This window comes from Pyrus communis, chromosome 5, assembly GCF_963583255.1.
Source record: "Pyrus communis chromosome 5, drPyrComm1.1, whole genome shotgun sequence".
NCBI classification, from domain to species: Eukaryota; Viridiplantae; Streptophyta; class Magnoliopsida; order Rosales; family Rosaceae; genus Pyrus; species Pyrus communis.
This window is the reverse complement of record NC_084807.1, coordinates 551,171-563,563: the sequence shown is the minus strand read 5'-3', so window position 1 is coordinate 563,563 and position 12,393 is coordinate 551,171. Positions and strand designations below refer to the sequence as shown.

At 37.7% G+C, this 12,393-nt stretch overlaps 3 protein-coding genes across 3 annotated transcripts; 2 read left to right on the top strand and 1 right to left on the bottom strand.

The window, feature by feature from the left end:
- Positions 1-1,271: 1,271 nt before the first annotated feature.
- LOC137733270 (arabinogalactan protein 23-like) lies at positions 1,272-1,723 on the top strand. Its single transcript, XM_068472414.1, has one exon. It carries the CDS (start codon positions 1,333-1,335, stop codon positions 1,531-1,533), a length of 201 nt encoding a protein of 66 aa, XP_068328515.1. The 5' UTR covers positions 1,272-1,332; the 3' UTR covers positions 1,534-1,723.
- Positions 1,724-3,279: 1,556 nt separating this feature from the next.
- On the top strand, positions 3,280-4,354 carry LOC137733855 (uncharacterized). The gene has a single exon (XM_068473051.1). The coding sequence runs from the start codon at positions 3,347-3,349 to the stop codon at positions 4,268-4,270; it is 924 nt and encodes a 307-aa protein (XP_068329152.1). The 5' UTR covers positions 3,280-3,346; the 3' UTR covers positions 4,271-4,354.
- A 695-nt stretch (positions 4,355-5,049) lies between these two features.
- Positions 5,050-10,978, bottom strand: LOC137733854 (protein gar2-like). Its single transcript, XM_068473049.1, has 9 exons — positions 10,470-10,978; positions 8,830-8,930; positions 8,369-8,732; positions 6,849-7,721; positions 6,691-6,736; positions 6,450-6,514; positions 6,254-6,360; positions 6,048-6,135; positions 5,050-5,770 (listed from the first exon to the last, which is right to left on the bottom strand). Exons 1-9 carry the CDS (start codon positions 10,602-10,604, stop codon positions 5,471-5,473), a joined length of 2,079 nt encoding a protein of 692 aa, XP_068329150.1. The 5' UTR covers positions 10,605-10,978; the 3' UTR covers positions 5,050-5,470.
- Positions 10,979-12,393: the final 1,415 nt, after the last annotated feature.

Sequence of the window (12,393 nt, the reverse complement as noted above, 5' to 3'; positions counted from 1 at the left end):
TGTGTGTGTGTGTGTGGGGTGTTCAAACACCCATAAGAAAAAATGGTGCTATTTTTTGGATTATTGGAAGAAGTCTCACGTTCGAACCGTCCTTCACATTTGTAAAATAACCTATGAGAAACCAATTTCTTTAGCACAAACTCAGCATTCATGTCCATTTTCATTAATTTCTTTTAGCACAACTCATCAATCCCCAACATTTTACTCTAAGTTGTAATATTTATGCCACTTAATGCTAATGCCTATTGACATTCCTCTTCGCTTGTAAGTGAGATGTCTTAAGAGATTTTGAAAGATTTTAAAAGAATTATAAATTCATGGAGTTTAATGGAGTTCCACCATGTGAATTTCAGGTGAATTTATTAAAAATCTTAGGGGGAAGGCCTGATTTTCTAAAGCCTAAAAAGCACTACAAAATCTCTTCAAAGCCATTTAAATCCTTCATCTTTTAAAATACTTTAAGGGAATTGTTATTGGCACTCCAAAAATCTCATTCTACACTCCAAACTTTATCCATTTGGAAAGAAAAATACATTTGTGAGGAGTGTAGAATGAGATTTTTGGAGTGCTAATAACAATTCTCTACTTTAAAGTTAAATCCTAACTGAATATATGTGGAATCTTGTAGACTACTCTAAATTTGAAATGAATACCATTTGAATTCTTGGATTTTTATACTCTTCTAAATTGTTGATTGAATAGTTACTTAGTATTACAGTCTAGTACTATTTTTCTTCACTTGTAAGTGAGAGGTCTTGAGTTCGATTCTCACCAAAGACGAAGTTGAACCACCTTATTGTTAGCTTATTATGAGGCTAAGCCCACTCTCCCTTCCTAATGTAGACAATATTGTTTGTTTAAAAGAAAAAAATGTTAATTGACTACTTATGGACTTCCATGTATTCATTTAAAATCTCAATTGAATATATCTAGATTTGTAAACTCTTTTAAAACCTTTTATACTTCTAATTCCTAAAGGCCAAGTTGGATAACAAATTTAGATTTCTTTCATAAAGATCGCATTGTCACCAATAATTTCCATGGCATTGTTTTTCTCTACCGTGTTGGATACATTACCAATTCTGCCACCAAACGCGCTGCGGATGTGCACGCAACTCACATCTGCTGTAAACCCTTCTATCACGTTAAATTGTCAACTTCTAAAACAAACACAATACCCGTTCTTTGTAATATTCCAAAGGACAATCATCAACCGTCTCCTATATAAATATGACAAAAATTCCTCCTTAATCCCACCATCCTCAGCCTCAACTCTCAAGTATTCCAAGACGTTTTTGCTCATCATAGCCTAAAAGGCACCGCAAGGCCACCATGGAAATGAAGAAGATTGCTTGCGCTGTCCTCTTCGCCGCCGCCTCTGTCAGTGCTGTGATGGCTTATGAAGGCCACGCCCACGCCCCTGCCGAGGCACCTTCAGGAGGAGCCCCAAATGATGCCTCTGCCAGCCTCCCCGTCTTGGGGTCCGTGGTTGGTGCCTCCATTGTGTCATTCATTGCTTACTACATGCAGTAACGTAATCAAGAAAGAAGGAATGAGAAATAAGCGAGAGGAGATCAACTGAGTAATTCAAAGGAAGAGTGGTGAGGTTTATTTTTTTGTTCCTAAATAGAGGGTCTCTCTTGGTTCTCATTTCTTTCAAGTTTATGTGAAACATGTATTTTATAATAACGCAATAAAGAGAGCTTCTATTATTTAGTTTTGATGCATGGTCTCAGACTAGTGAAAATGTTGCAGTGTGCAAAGTGTTATTGTAGATAGAGAAATCATGTCTCATGATTTCTCCCGTTATTATTAAAGTGATTTAGAAAAAAGCAAGAAAGCTTCATTTTCAAAGTGGTAGTCATTGAAACAAGGGAATTTTAACGAAAAGCTCTCGGTACTGTTCATTTTAACGAAAAATCATATTTTTACATTAAAAAGTCAATTTTGGTACTATTCATTTTACCCTTGATTTTGTTCTTATCGTTAAAACTCAAAGTTTTCAAATCATTTTCATTAGTTTTCCTTTGAAACAATACTTGATTAGAAGAAAAGTTATAGTATTGTATTTATAATTTCAAGTCTTGAGAGGTGACAAGAGTGGAAGTTTTCAATTGGAATATGATATGAAATTTCTACTTAACTTTACATGATAAAGAAATTTTCAAGTAACGTCCAAATGCTTCAGTTTCGAGCTTTTTGTATGAATTATAAATGTAGGAAAACATCCTGAAATTAAGATAATTAAAAAAGGAAAGTAACTATAATACCAAGTATATATTGTCGCGTTGATCTATTGCTGCATTTTGTTGAGAAGTCAAGGGTATGTTATTGTTACCATATGTTTATAACATTTGTCCATTAATTCGAGCCATTTTCCTGTTGTCCTTTTCATCATGGAATATGATTTGAGCCATTTTTGTACTATTATATGAAAGTTCCACCGCTCAGTCGTACGGTTCGGTTTTTTTATTATTTACAAGTACGAAGTTTTAAGTTTGATACTTATGCACATGTGATAGTTTAACCTAAATTTCTTTTCAATGTAAATATATATCACTATATTAAAAACAGATATTTTGTATTAGCATATTACATATTATTGTAGGGTGATACTATATACATCCAATTTCGAGGTAAATTAAAGTCAAATTGATTAGTGCCACATCATTTGACTATAAATTTGGTCCATAAATTGGAGTAAATTAGTTGAAACTACAAAAAAGGGAAAAAAAAAAAAAAAAAAAAAAAAAGGTTCAACTTGTTGTATTATAACACTTAATGTGCTAAAATGGGTACACTAAAAAATTTCTCCACCGTTGCTCAACAACGGAAAGTGATCATTTCCGGATCCCTTCCAACAAGTCTACCAAATCCACTCATTCGGGCTCTTGATTCAACAGTTACAAATAGGGGACCTCTTTAAAAGTTATAACAACTTTAAATGTTGAATCAAATTTTAATGGTGTGGGCGAGTAGACTTTCTGGAAGGGATTCGGAGAGGATGTCTGTCCCTCAACAACGATTCTCGCCTCAACAGTCCCTCATCTTGTCCGGGACAACCACTGGTCCACTTCATATAGCTCCGCATGTCTAAGTCTAGTCCAAATTGTCGATTAGGTTTGGCGGGGAGGCATGGTCTGGGTCATGCACAACCCGCCATGGTCTGCTTGAAATTATTTTGGGCCAGGCCTCTACATTCGGCTCATGCCCGAAGCCCGCACCTAGACATGCGCAGGAGAGGTAAACGCGCGCCTAGAAAGATAAATTGTTCTCCTCTCCTCATTAAGTTACCCTTCCTTCTCTCTCTCTCTCTCTCTCTCTCTAAATTCTTGGTTCAACAAAAATGGCGGCCATGATCACACGCAGATTCAGCTCCAAGCTTTCAAGACTCTCTCATCCTCACTCATCACTGTCTGCTTCCTCCACCTACCTCACCGCCCAAAAGCTCCAAAACCCTGAAACCCCTAACTGCTTCACTCACTCCTCCAATTCCACTTTCTCCCCAAATCCTTTCAAATCTTCATCAAACCCCACCATCACTATCGAACGCTACATAAAATCATCAAATCCAAAACCCATAAACCCTAATCTCATTTGGGTACCCAATTCAAATTCCATTACTCAAAACCCTGAATTCAAAAAAACAAATCTTGGTCTTGCTTTTACGCAATCGTGTCCAAGTTTCAGTACCAATTTGTACAACCCTAGGTTTAATGGGTTATCAGATCAAAAGCCCAGATTTTTTTCAACCTCCTCTAGTTCATCGCCATCGGATTCAGAATCTGAAAAACCCCAAAACCCTAGTGAATACCCTAGTCAAAACCCTCATTTCAAGCACCAAGAAATCGAAGGACCGACGGTGGAGCGAGACCTTTCGACATTGGCCAATGAGACCAGAGAAGTTCTGGAATCGATGGCGAAAAACATGTATAGTCTGAGCAGGGCATTGGCTCTTCTGGGTTTGGCCCAACTCGGCGTCGGAGCTTGGATTTCGTACATTACCAAATCGACCCCACTGCCGGAAGTTTCAGTTCAGAGCATTCTGGCTTTCGGGTTGCCGTTTACATTGGCGTTCATGTTGAGGCAGTGTTTGAAGCCAATCTACTTCTTTAAGAAGATGGAGGAGCAAGGCAGGCTGCAGATTCTGACTCTCACTCTTCAGATTGCTAAGAATTTGAATGTGTTCTTCGTTCGGGTTCGCGGCGTTTCGTTCTTGTGCATTGCCGGTTTGTCCGTTGGAGTCTTGTTTGCTGCCCTCACAAGATGAAGGATGAGTGATTAAGATTAACTCTGTTTTAAGTATTGTTTTTCATGAATTTTGGAAGTTCCATACTTCCATCTTACTAAGTTATCAGTTGAACCTTTTGCAATGTTGGAAGTTCTTGTTACATGTAGCAATTCTATGGTTTAGTAGACTCTGAATTTGGATCACATTCAAGTAATGAAATGATGGTTGCGTTTATTGTTCTAAATTCACGGTCTGATAAAATAAGTATCTTATATTGTCGGACAGTGTAGCAAAAGAACACTTCATTTGACAATGTTAGAGAGGATATGCCTAAAAAAGCTGTGCCTTAGGATGCATGGAGTTATTTGGATGGGTACATTATTTGGTGACTGGCGAAGTTACTCTCCATATATTTACGTGCATTTAATATAATCACCACCTTACAGTCATATATATTCATGTAAATATGGTTACCACATACAATAATTGATGTAAGATAATAGATAGATACTTGAAAGAAAAAAGAGAGAGCACCTTCATCATTCGGAAATATAGTTGGTAAATTACAGAACGGAGTATAGTTCATAAAAAAATACCTACGTTAATTATTTGGGCACTCTGCTAGAAAATATACTTCAAAACATTTTGGGCAATATTAAATATATATATATATATATAATATGCATATTGCATGCGAATTTACTTACCAGGGTAAGAATGTATAATTAAGTCGAATATTGAATCCTTCAAACCAAAAATTCAGAAAAAAAAAAAAAAAAAAAGTAAATAAGCAAAAATCAGGAACAATGGAGCACATACTAATCACTCTTTCTCCCCTTTTATATTTTTCTTTTTTTTTTTTATCAAAAATATAAATATTAAAAACAGATTAATAATAAAGTTAATATCCTTAGAAAAAGAAAGCATAAATCTGTCCGCCCTATACACAAATTGGATCCTAAACAGTATTATCTCCGTCGGAAAACACAAACACCAAAGCTGAATACTCCTCTTATGTCCAAAAATATTTTCCATCGCTTGATCCCATGCCATAATAACTCCCTTTAATCTCCAACCCAAAATTTGCGAGTGGGGAAGCCCTCGCCTTCACTTCTTCCGCCTCCATGTAAAAATGTTCTCGACCATATACAAAAAGAATTTAATCCAATTTATTGGAATTTCGAGGACCTTGAGCATTTCAAGTCGGGCATATCGCAGAAGGTAACATCGCTTTCGGGACTAGTTCCCCTCTGGCTTAGGTTCTGTTCGAACATAGGTTAAACTGCGAGCTGTTGGGGAAGGAACAGCACTAGCAGTGACTGGAGAACCCGTCTCACCTGGAGTGGCCTGAGTATCACGCTTCCACTGCAAGCTCCTGGCACCAGGTTTGATTAGGGGACGAGGCCTATACGCACCAGACATGCCTCTCGGGAAAGGGGACCTACCAAACCTGGCAGTGGCAAATGGAGAGCCCCGGGCAACCCTTGGCCACATCATGCCAGGAGCAGCTTCTTGATGTGCAGCTCCCCTCTTTTCAACCTGCGATAGGATGATAACAGTGGTAAACATTCGGTTCCTACATTTAAAACACCAAAAAATACAAATGAAAAATGTATGGATTCCATGATCCTTTTTATATCGTGTAATGGTTGATTATGAATCAAATCCCAAAATACATATCCTAGCGGCAAAGATTTTGCCTTGAAAATTATATGCTAAGAAGCAAGCTAAATAAGGTCTGTTCTCCAAAGACCTAACAATAGCAAAAAGTCATCACTAGCGAGTTATGAGTTCTCGTTACTACAATGATATATACCTTAAGGATCCGTGACATGAATGAGGTTCCATCCAGAGATAATGCATTGTCTGCCGCTTCCTTCCGTGTGAACTCTACATAAGCCGACCTGCTCAAGTAAAGTCATTTAGCAAAGACTAAGTAAGGAATATGTATTCTCCTTGTATCAAAGGAATGGCTAGGCTAGTAGCTGAGAAGGGAAGAAGAATTATGACGAGACATCTTACCCTTTAGGTTGCCCAGTTGCTGAATCAGTGACTATCACTACTTTTAGCACTTCCCCAAACTTGTTGAAATGTCGAGAAAGACTATCTTTTGTAGCAGCAAAATGGACCTGTGCATCCATAACAAGATATAACTAAAACTGAAAGTGCCGAAAACCAAGACAAAACATTAAATTTTGAACAAGAAGGGAGCTATTACATTGTTAACAAAGATTGTTCGAGAATCTGCATCCTCCAAAGGGCGCCCCCCACTGGCATATAGACCTGCACGATATTCCACAAAAAAAAATTAATAAAAATTCATATTTGCATACTACTCGAATCAAGAAGATCCAATGCCAGAAAGAATCAATTATTTGAGTTAAAAGTAAGGGCTTGACTTCCCTCATCTCTAAATAGGGGAAAATAGTAACAACGTGAAAACAAGTTTCCAAACTCACCACTAGAAGAGGAAAGCATCTTCTGAGAATCTGCAGCAGGTATTGCCTGTTACCATAAAAAGATGTATTAAAAAACAGTCTCTAAGTGCAACGAAATATCAAGTAAATTTCAAGTATAAGTGATGATTGAGGGGCGGTGGTGTGTGTGTGCATCTTACATTTCCATTACTTGCTCCGACAGGATTGCCATTCTCATTCATCACATGCAAACCAGATTTGGAAACCCCTGCCACACTATCCTGTAAGGATTTCCAATCATCATCAGCAACTTCTCTTGGCTCCTGACAATGGGGTGGTTTCCACGTATTGACTTTCACAGATATGTTCATAATCTTATGCGAAGAATTCGCAGCTGCAATAGGTTGGCCATGATCTGTATTCCTGGATAGCCGCATAACATCATCAACATTCTTCGCCACATTGTACCGCGACGTCAGTGAATTTTCACCCTTGCTTCCACCGAATGTCCCAGTTTGAGAAACATCAGTAACACTACGACCCATAACATTAACATCATCAAACCCTTCCTTGTCCGATATAAAATCGGAAGCCAAACCAGTTTCACTTTCTAGCATAGCATTCCCTTCATACTGTCCACTATATTCACTTCTAGCCGGATACGACGATTGTGTTTGCTCAAGAAGTTGGACGTCGTCTTCAAATTCAACATCCCCGGTAGCAGCATCTCTAAATGATGCAAGAGGCACACTGGTCTCAGAAAACTCCATACCACGACCAAGTCGGTCAAACACACTTCCTGAAGGTTTGACTCTTGTTACATCCTCAGCAGCTTCTGCAACAGCTTTCATCACAGTTGACATGGGATTTGGCACCCTGGCCACAGACTGAATCCGTCGAGGACGATCAACCAATGATGAGTCAACAGTGGGTGTAGATACCACAGAACGAAGACGCTTCAATGTGGGCTGCGTTGCTGAATTGGATTGCCTTGAGGTTGTCAGTGCATCACGCATGGCAAACTGGAGTAGCCGTCGAGGGGCATCAACTTTCACTTGAGAAACTGGCTCCCTCTGTCAATAAGTTGATGATTGAATGAGAAAGTTGGATAACTGTTATCAAAGTGCAACATACCATACCAAAAATGTCTTCAAATGCTTCTTCTTAAATTGAATACTTAGTCCAGCCTACAAAACCATCTTGCTTTATTTTTATTTTTAATTTTTTTAGGAGGAAGAAAGGGGGGGGGGGGGGGGCGCGGGGAAGGATTGGTGTTTTTTCTGAGTGAGTGTGTGCTTTCGGAGGGAGGAAAAGAAGAGGGAGAGAAGCAAATGAGGTTTGCAAAGAGTGACAAGAGCTACAGTATGCACATTAACAACTATTAGTATGTTCAACATTTATTGACACCCGCGCAAGGCCGTGAGTGATTGAAATAAACAAGAGAGAAGTAATTAAACAAATCTTTCAAATTTTCAGAATATATTGGTAAAAAAGGGAAAACTCCTGATTTCAAATCTTTCAAATTTTCAGAATATGAGGTTATTTATAACTATTTAACACAGAGAAAAAAATTCGACTTTTCCATACAACTGAAGAACAGATAATTATCACATGAATCAATATGACCCCAAGACAGCTGCAAGATCCACGATCAAATTACTAGTGTCAAATTAACTACCCCCTGCTTATCATAAAAGAAAAAAAAATCACAAATTCAAACCTCTGTATTATGTCGCTCATCGGACCGAATCCTTTTCCTTTGAGCTGCAGATTGACGTGAAGGAGACTTTGCACGACTGACTTTGCTATGACTTTTATCTTCTACATGAATATCTCCAATCTCAGAGCTTCGAAAAGGAGGGGGTTCGCCTTCATCCCTTGCTAATCCTTTCCATTCCCTATTGTGACGGCTTCTAGTTACCTTATTATTAGACTTCTCTCTTTCTGGCTCAGAACTCAAATGATAAGAATCACTTTTTCCAATTAAGTCACCTGATGTCGTTTTTCTTTTACTCACATCCTCAATCTCAGAATCTTGTGATTGTAGATGCAAATCCGAATTTGAAGCCAGATGATCCCATAACCTAGTGAGGAAAATTTCACAATACATACATGACCAAACTAAACAACCATTATATGTGGAATAGCATTCCTCATAAATGAGAGAAAAAGAAGAATTACCAAGAAACAAAAGAATCACTGTCATCCCCCAAAAACACGTTCAACTCATTCTTTGCTTCTTCTTTGCCCCTGCCATTCCTTAAAAGGACAATAACATATTCCTGCAAGGAAATTAGAAAATTCAGCGAAAGTTCTAGTGCCGTAACTTTTGTCAGTGGATAGATTTACATAAAGAAAATAAACGAGGGGGTGAACTCAAGTAGAGAACTGAACACAAACAAATATGATGAGGAAGGACAAGAAACGTCCTCAAATATGTTTCAGCTTTCATCTAATGCATATGAAACTCTACTGACAGGTATGTAAAGGGCACAGAAAAAATTCCAAGGTTATGGATAGCAAGCATCAAGTACAATCTAATCCAAAAACAGATGGACACATGTACTTGTATGCAATTCTCACGTCCTGTAAAAAAAGAATGATATTGGTAGGCTACTTCAGATATTTTAATTTCTTTTGTTTTCAGATATTTTAATTTCTTTTGTTTAATTTCATGGTCGTATTGCCTCTCTAAGGTCAGAAATAAGGTCACGATTGGTAAAAGAAGGTAAGAAGATCGTAAAGCCATCTCAAAGTGTCCCATTCAAGAAGTACAGAAAAAATCGGTAACACTGTATTTCAAATTTTCTATTGGACACATTAAATAGTCATGTCTTTTCAGGCCCAAACTTGATGCTTTGCCTACTAGTAAGAAATAGCTCAATAACCCTTCAAATCCATGTTTAAAGCTCGTTGCACACATAAATTTATCAGGAGGTACATAACAAAGGCCCCTATTTAACCCCCTCCCCCCACCCTCCTTTCTTTTTCCTTTTATGAGTTTAGCAATCGCCAGTAGTCCACCAGAAAAGCATTCCAATCTGCCGTGTATTACTAACATCACATTATATTTCCTCAATCATTAAGGAGAAAATCAGCATTTGAGAGATTGGGAGAGGACATCAGCATTCTTATAAGAGGACCCTTCACATTGGTATATTGTCCCTCCCTCTTGGGAAACTATCATGAAAGCTTTTCTAGAAACCCACACAAACAATCACCTTAAAAAATTCCATGAAAAAATAACCCCAAGCAATGGTCATAAACGTTGGCACACTTCCTGGACCTAATAACTCACACTTTGAACAATGGGCATAAATTCATTAAAAACCCTTAGTAAGGTATCCGAACTTTTTTTCTTTCATAAAAGGTACCCAACCTGAAGCAACAGAAGTGCAACCATTCTCTAATAGAGAGCTCCAAAATCTAGGCAATGATTTAAATGGAAACGAATTTTGAAAGTTCGGTAATGCTTATGTATTAGTATCTCCATGTCCAACCTACAATGCCTACCTTAAACCAAATGGCAAAATCATGCACGAACTAGCCTAACTACAGTTCACTAATACCAATTCATGGTACCATCAAAATAAATCAAAATCCAGGATATCCAATAGAGTTTTTTGACCATGAAGTCGAAACCAAATCCAAATCTGTACGCCAGATATAACCTAAAAACCACGAAAACAATAGCCAATTATAACAGAAAATCAAACGGAACAAATTCCCCCAATCAAAGCATTGAAAACTGGCCAATAATCAGCATAAATTTCAGAACAATGCGCAAAAGATTACTAGTAGCCGAACGAGAGAGTCCGTACCACAAGAGTGTCGTCGGTGTAATCCCCCATGAACTCCTTAAGCTTTTCTCTCACACTCTCTCTCAACTTGATGACTGAATCGCCCGTCAGATTAACCCTAAATGTCCTATCATCGACTCGATCCACGCTCCCCATCGCCACGAAACCCTAATTTCGGCCCTCACAAACAAACCCTACCGCCCCAATGCTTCGGAAACCTGTACCAATCGCAAAACCCTAGCTCGGGTTTATAAATATCCCCAGAGCCGATCAAACCCCCTCCCCCGCCGGAACCAGGGGTAATTGTAGGGGATTTTCCCGGGAAAGTGACGGAAAACGATTTCCTAGGCACTTGGGCAGTAGGGTTTCGTGGAAAAGTTTCCCGAGAGAGAATTAACGGGGAGAAAAAAATGAAATCTTTGATGTAAAAGAGAAAGAGAGCGAGAGGGTTTTGGTACGAAAGCGAAACGTCAACTGTGAGAAGTAATATCTCGCAAATTAACACTTTTCTACTGAGACTGGAACGCTGTACTTTCTTTCTGTTTGGGATAATTCGTATTTGATATCGTCGCTCTTTTTTTTATTATTTCTTTTTGGCTTATATTTTGGTAGCTCTTGGTGCTTTATATAGAATCTCATCTTATTATTTACGCTTTATTTTATCTCACTTTTTTCTATGGACTAATTTTTTTTATAGATGATATTATTCACACACTAATTTTTATCCATCACATACATGTATCAATTTTAGACAGTCGGATCGGATAAATTTAAGAAGATTAATAAAAAAAAAATTAACAAAGGTGTGTGAAATATAAAAATAAGGATATGAATACCGCTACCCTTCTTTATTATATTTCACTTGACCTCATTTTGTCAACACTGTTGAGAGAAGCGTTTTAGTTCAATGATGTGTTACAGGCTCTCTGGTCTTTTCAATGGTAAATATAACAATATGTTAAAAGTAAAGTGATTTTATTGCTATATTATGGGCGCATTGTGGCCATCGTTCTACTCCCTTCCAACATGCCCTTCCATGAGTAAAACTCAATCAACTCTTGCCCCATCAAAGTTGCAATCGCGACATATCATGCACGCCAGTCTACGTAGGTAGCTCATTTAATACCATAGTATTAAAGTAGTTGAGCTCAAGACTTTTTGGGCTCACTAAGGACTTATATAAGGGGGTAAGTGCCTTTTATATGGGGGTCAAACGATTGATAGGGAAAATAATTTAGATTATAGGCGAGCGCATCTTGTAATCATTTGATCAATACATTCTTAGTACCATAGTGAATGTAGCCCAATTTTGATGGATGAACCACCTAAATCTTGAGTCCATTATTTCATATCTTTAAACCTGACCCCATCAAGAGCTAATTGTTCTAGTTTGTTAACATGCAAATTTTAAGCGTTAACAGTTGGACCTATATCAAACATCTTGAACCCTGGTTGGTCATAGACCATGTGGAGGCACACGATCGGACCTAAGTACTCGCTAACCGACACTCATAATTTAACCCATCTGTATTTATTTTGATAGAAAGAAAGTGAGAGAATTAACAGTAAAACCAACTATGGGATACCAAATAGGGTTGAAGAACTCTAATACCTTTCTTTTGGATCAAAATACTCTTAGACTGTAAAATGCTAGGAATACCACATTTTGAAAATTAGATCTAAGTCGTCTTTTTAATAGAAGTAAGACCAAATTATATTATGGACCCTACATCTTTAGAATAATAATTTAAATGTGATCTACAATATGTGGTCTTCTTAGCGTTACTCATCCAAGACCTATTCTTCAAGTTGGAAAGGAATCCTATCCGGATCCCTTCCACCCAATCATTCTCATCAAATAATATAAGTCATTGAAATTTAATTCAACAGTTGCAATTAGGAACTCATCTTAAAAGTTATAATAACTTTAGCCAATCAAATTTCA

What these genes read in the sequence shown, in the direction of transcription:
- LOC137733270 (XM_068472414.1), top strand. Translation starts at nt 1,333, where the DNA reads ATGGAAATGAAGAAGATTGCTTGCGCTGTCCTCTTCGCCGCCGCCTCT.
- LOC137733854 (XM_068473049.1), bottom strand. Translation starts at nt 10,604, where the DNA reads ATGGGGAGCGTGGATCGAGTCGATGATAGGACATTTAGGGTTAATCTG. An exon ending in GCAACTGGGCAACCTAAAGG is followed by an intron (nt 6,136 to 6,253) that starts GTAAGATGTCTC and finishes TTACTTGAGCAG; the next exon opens with GTCGGCTTATGTAGAGTTCA. An exon ending in TCATGTCACGGATCCTTAAG is followed by an intron (nt 5,771 to 6,047) that starts GTATATATCATT and finishes ATCCTATCGCAG; the next exon opens with GTTGAAAAGAGGGGAGCTGC.
- LOC137733855 (XM_068473051.1), top strand. Translation starts at nt 3,347, where the DNA reads ATGGCGGCCATGATCACACGCAGATTCAGCTCCAAGCTTTCAAGACTC.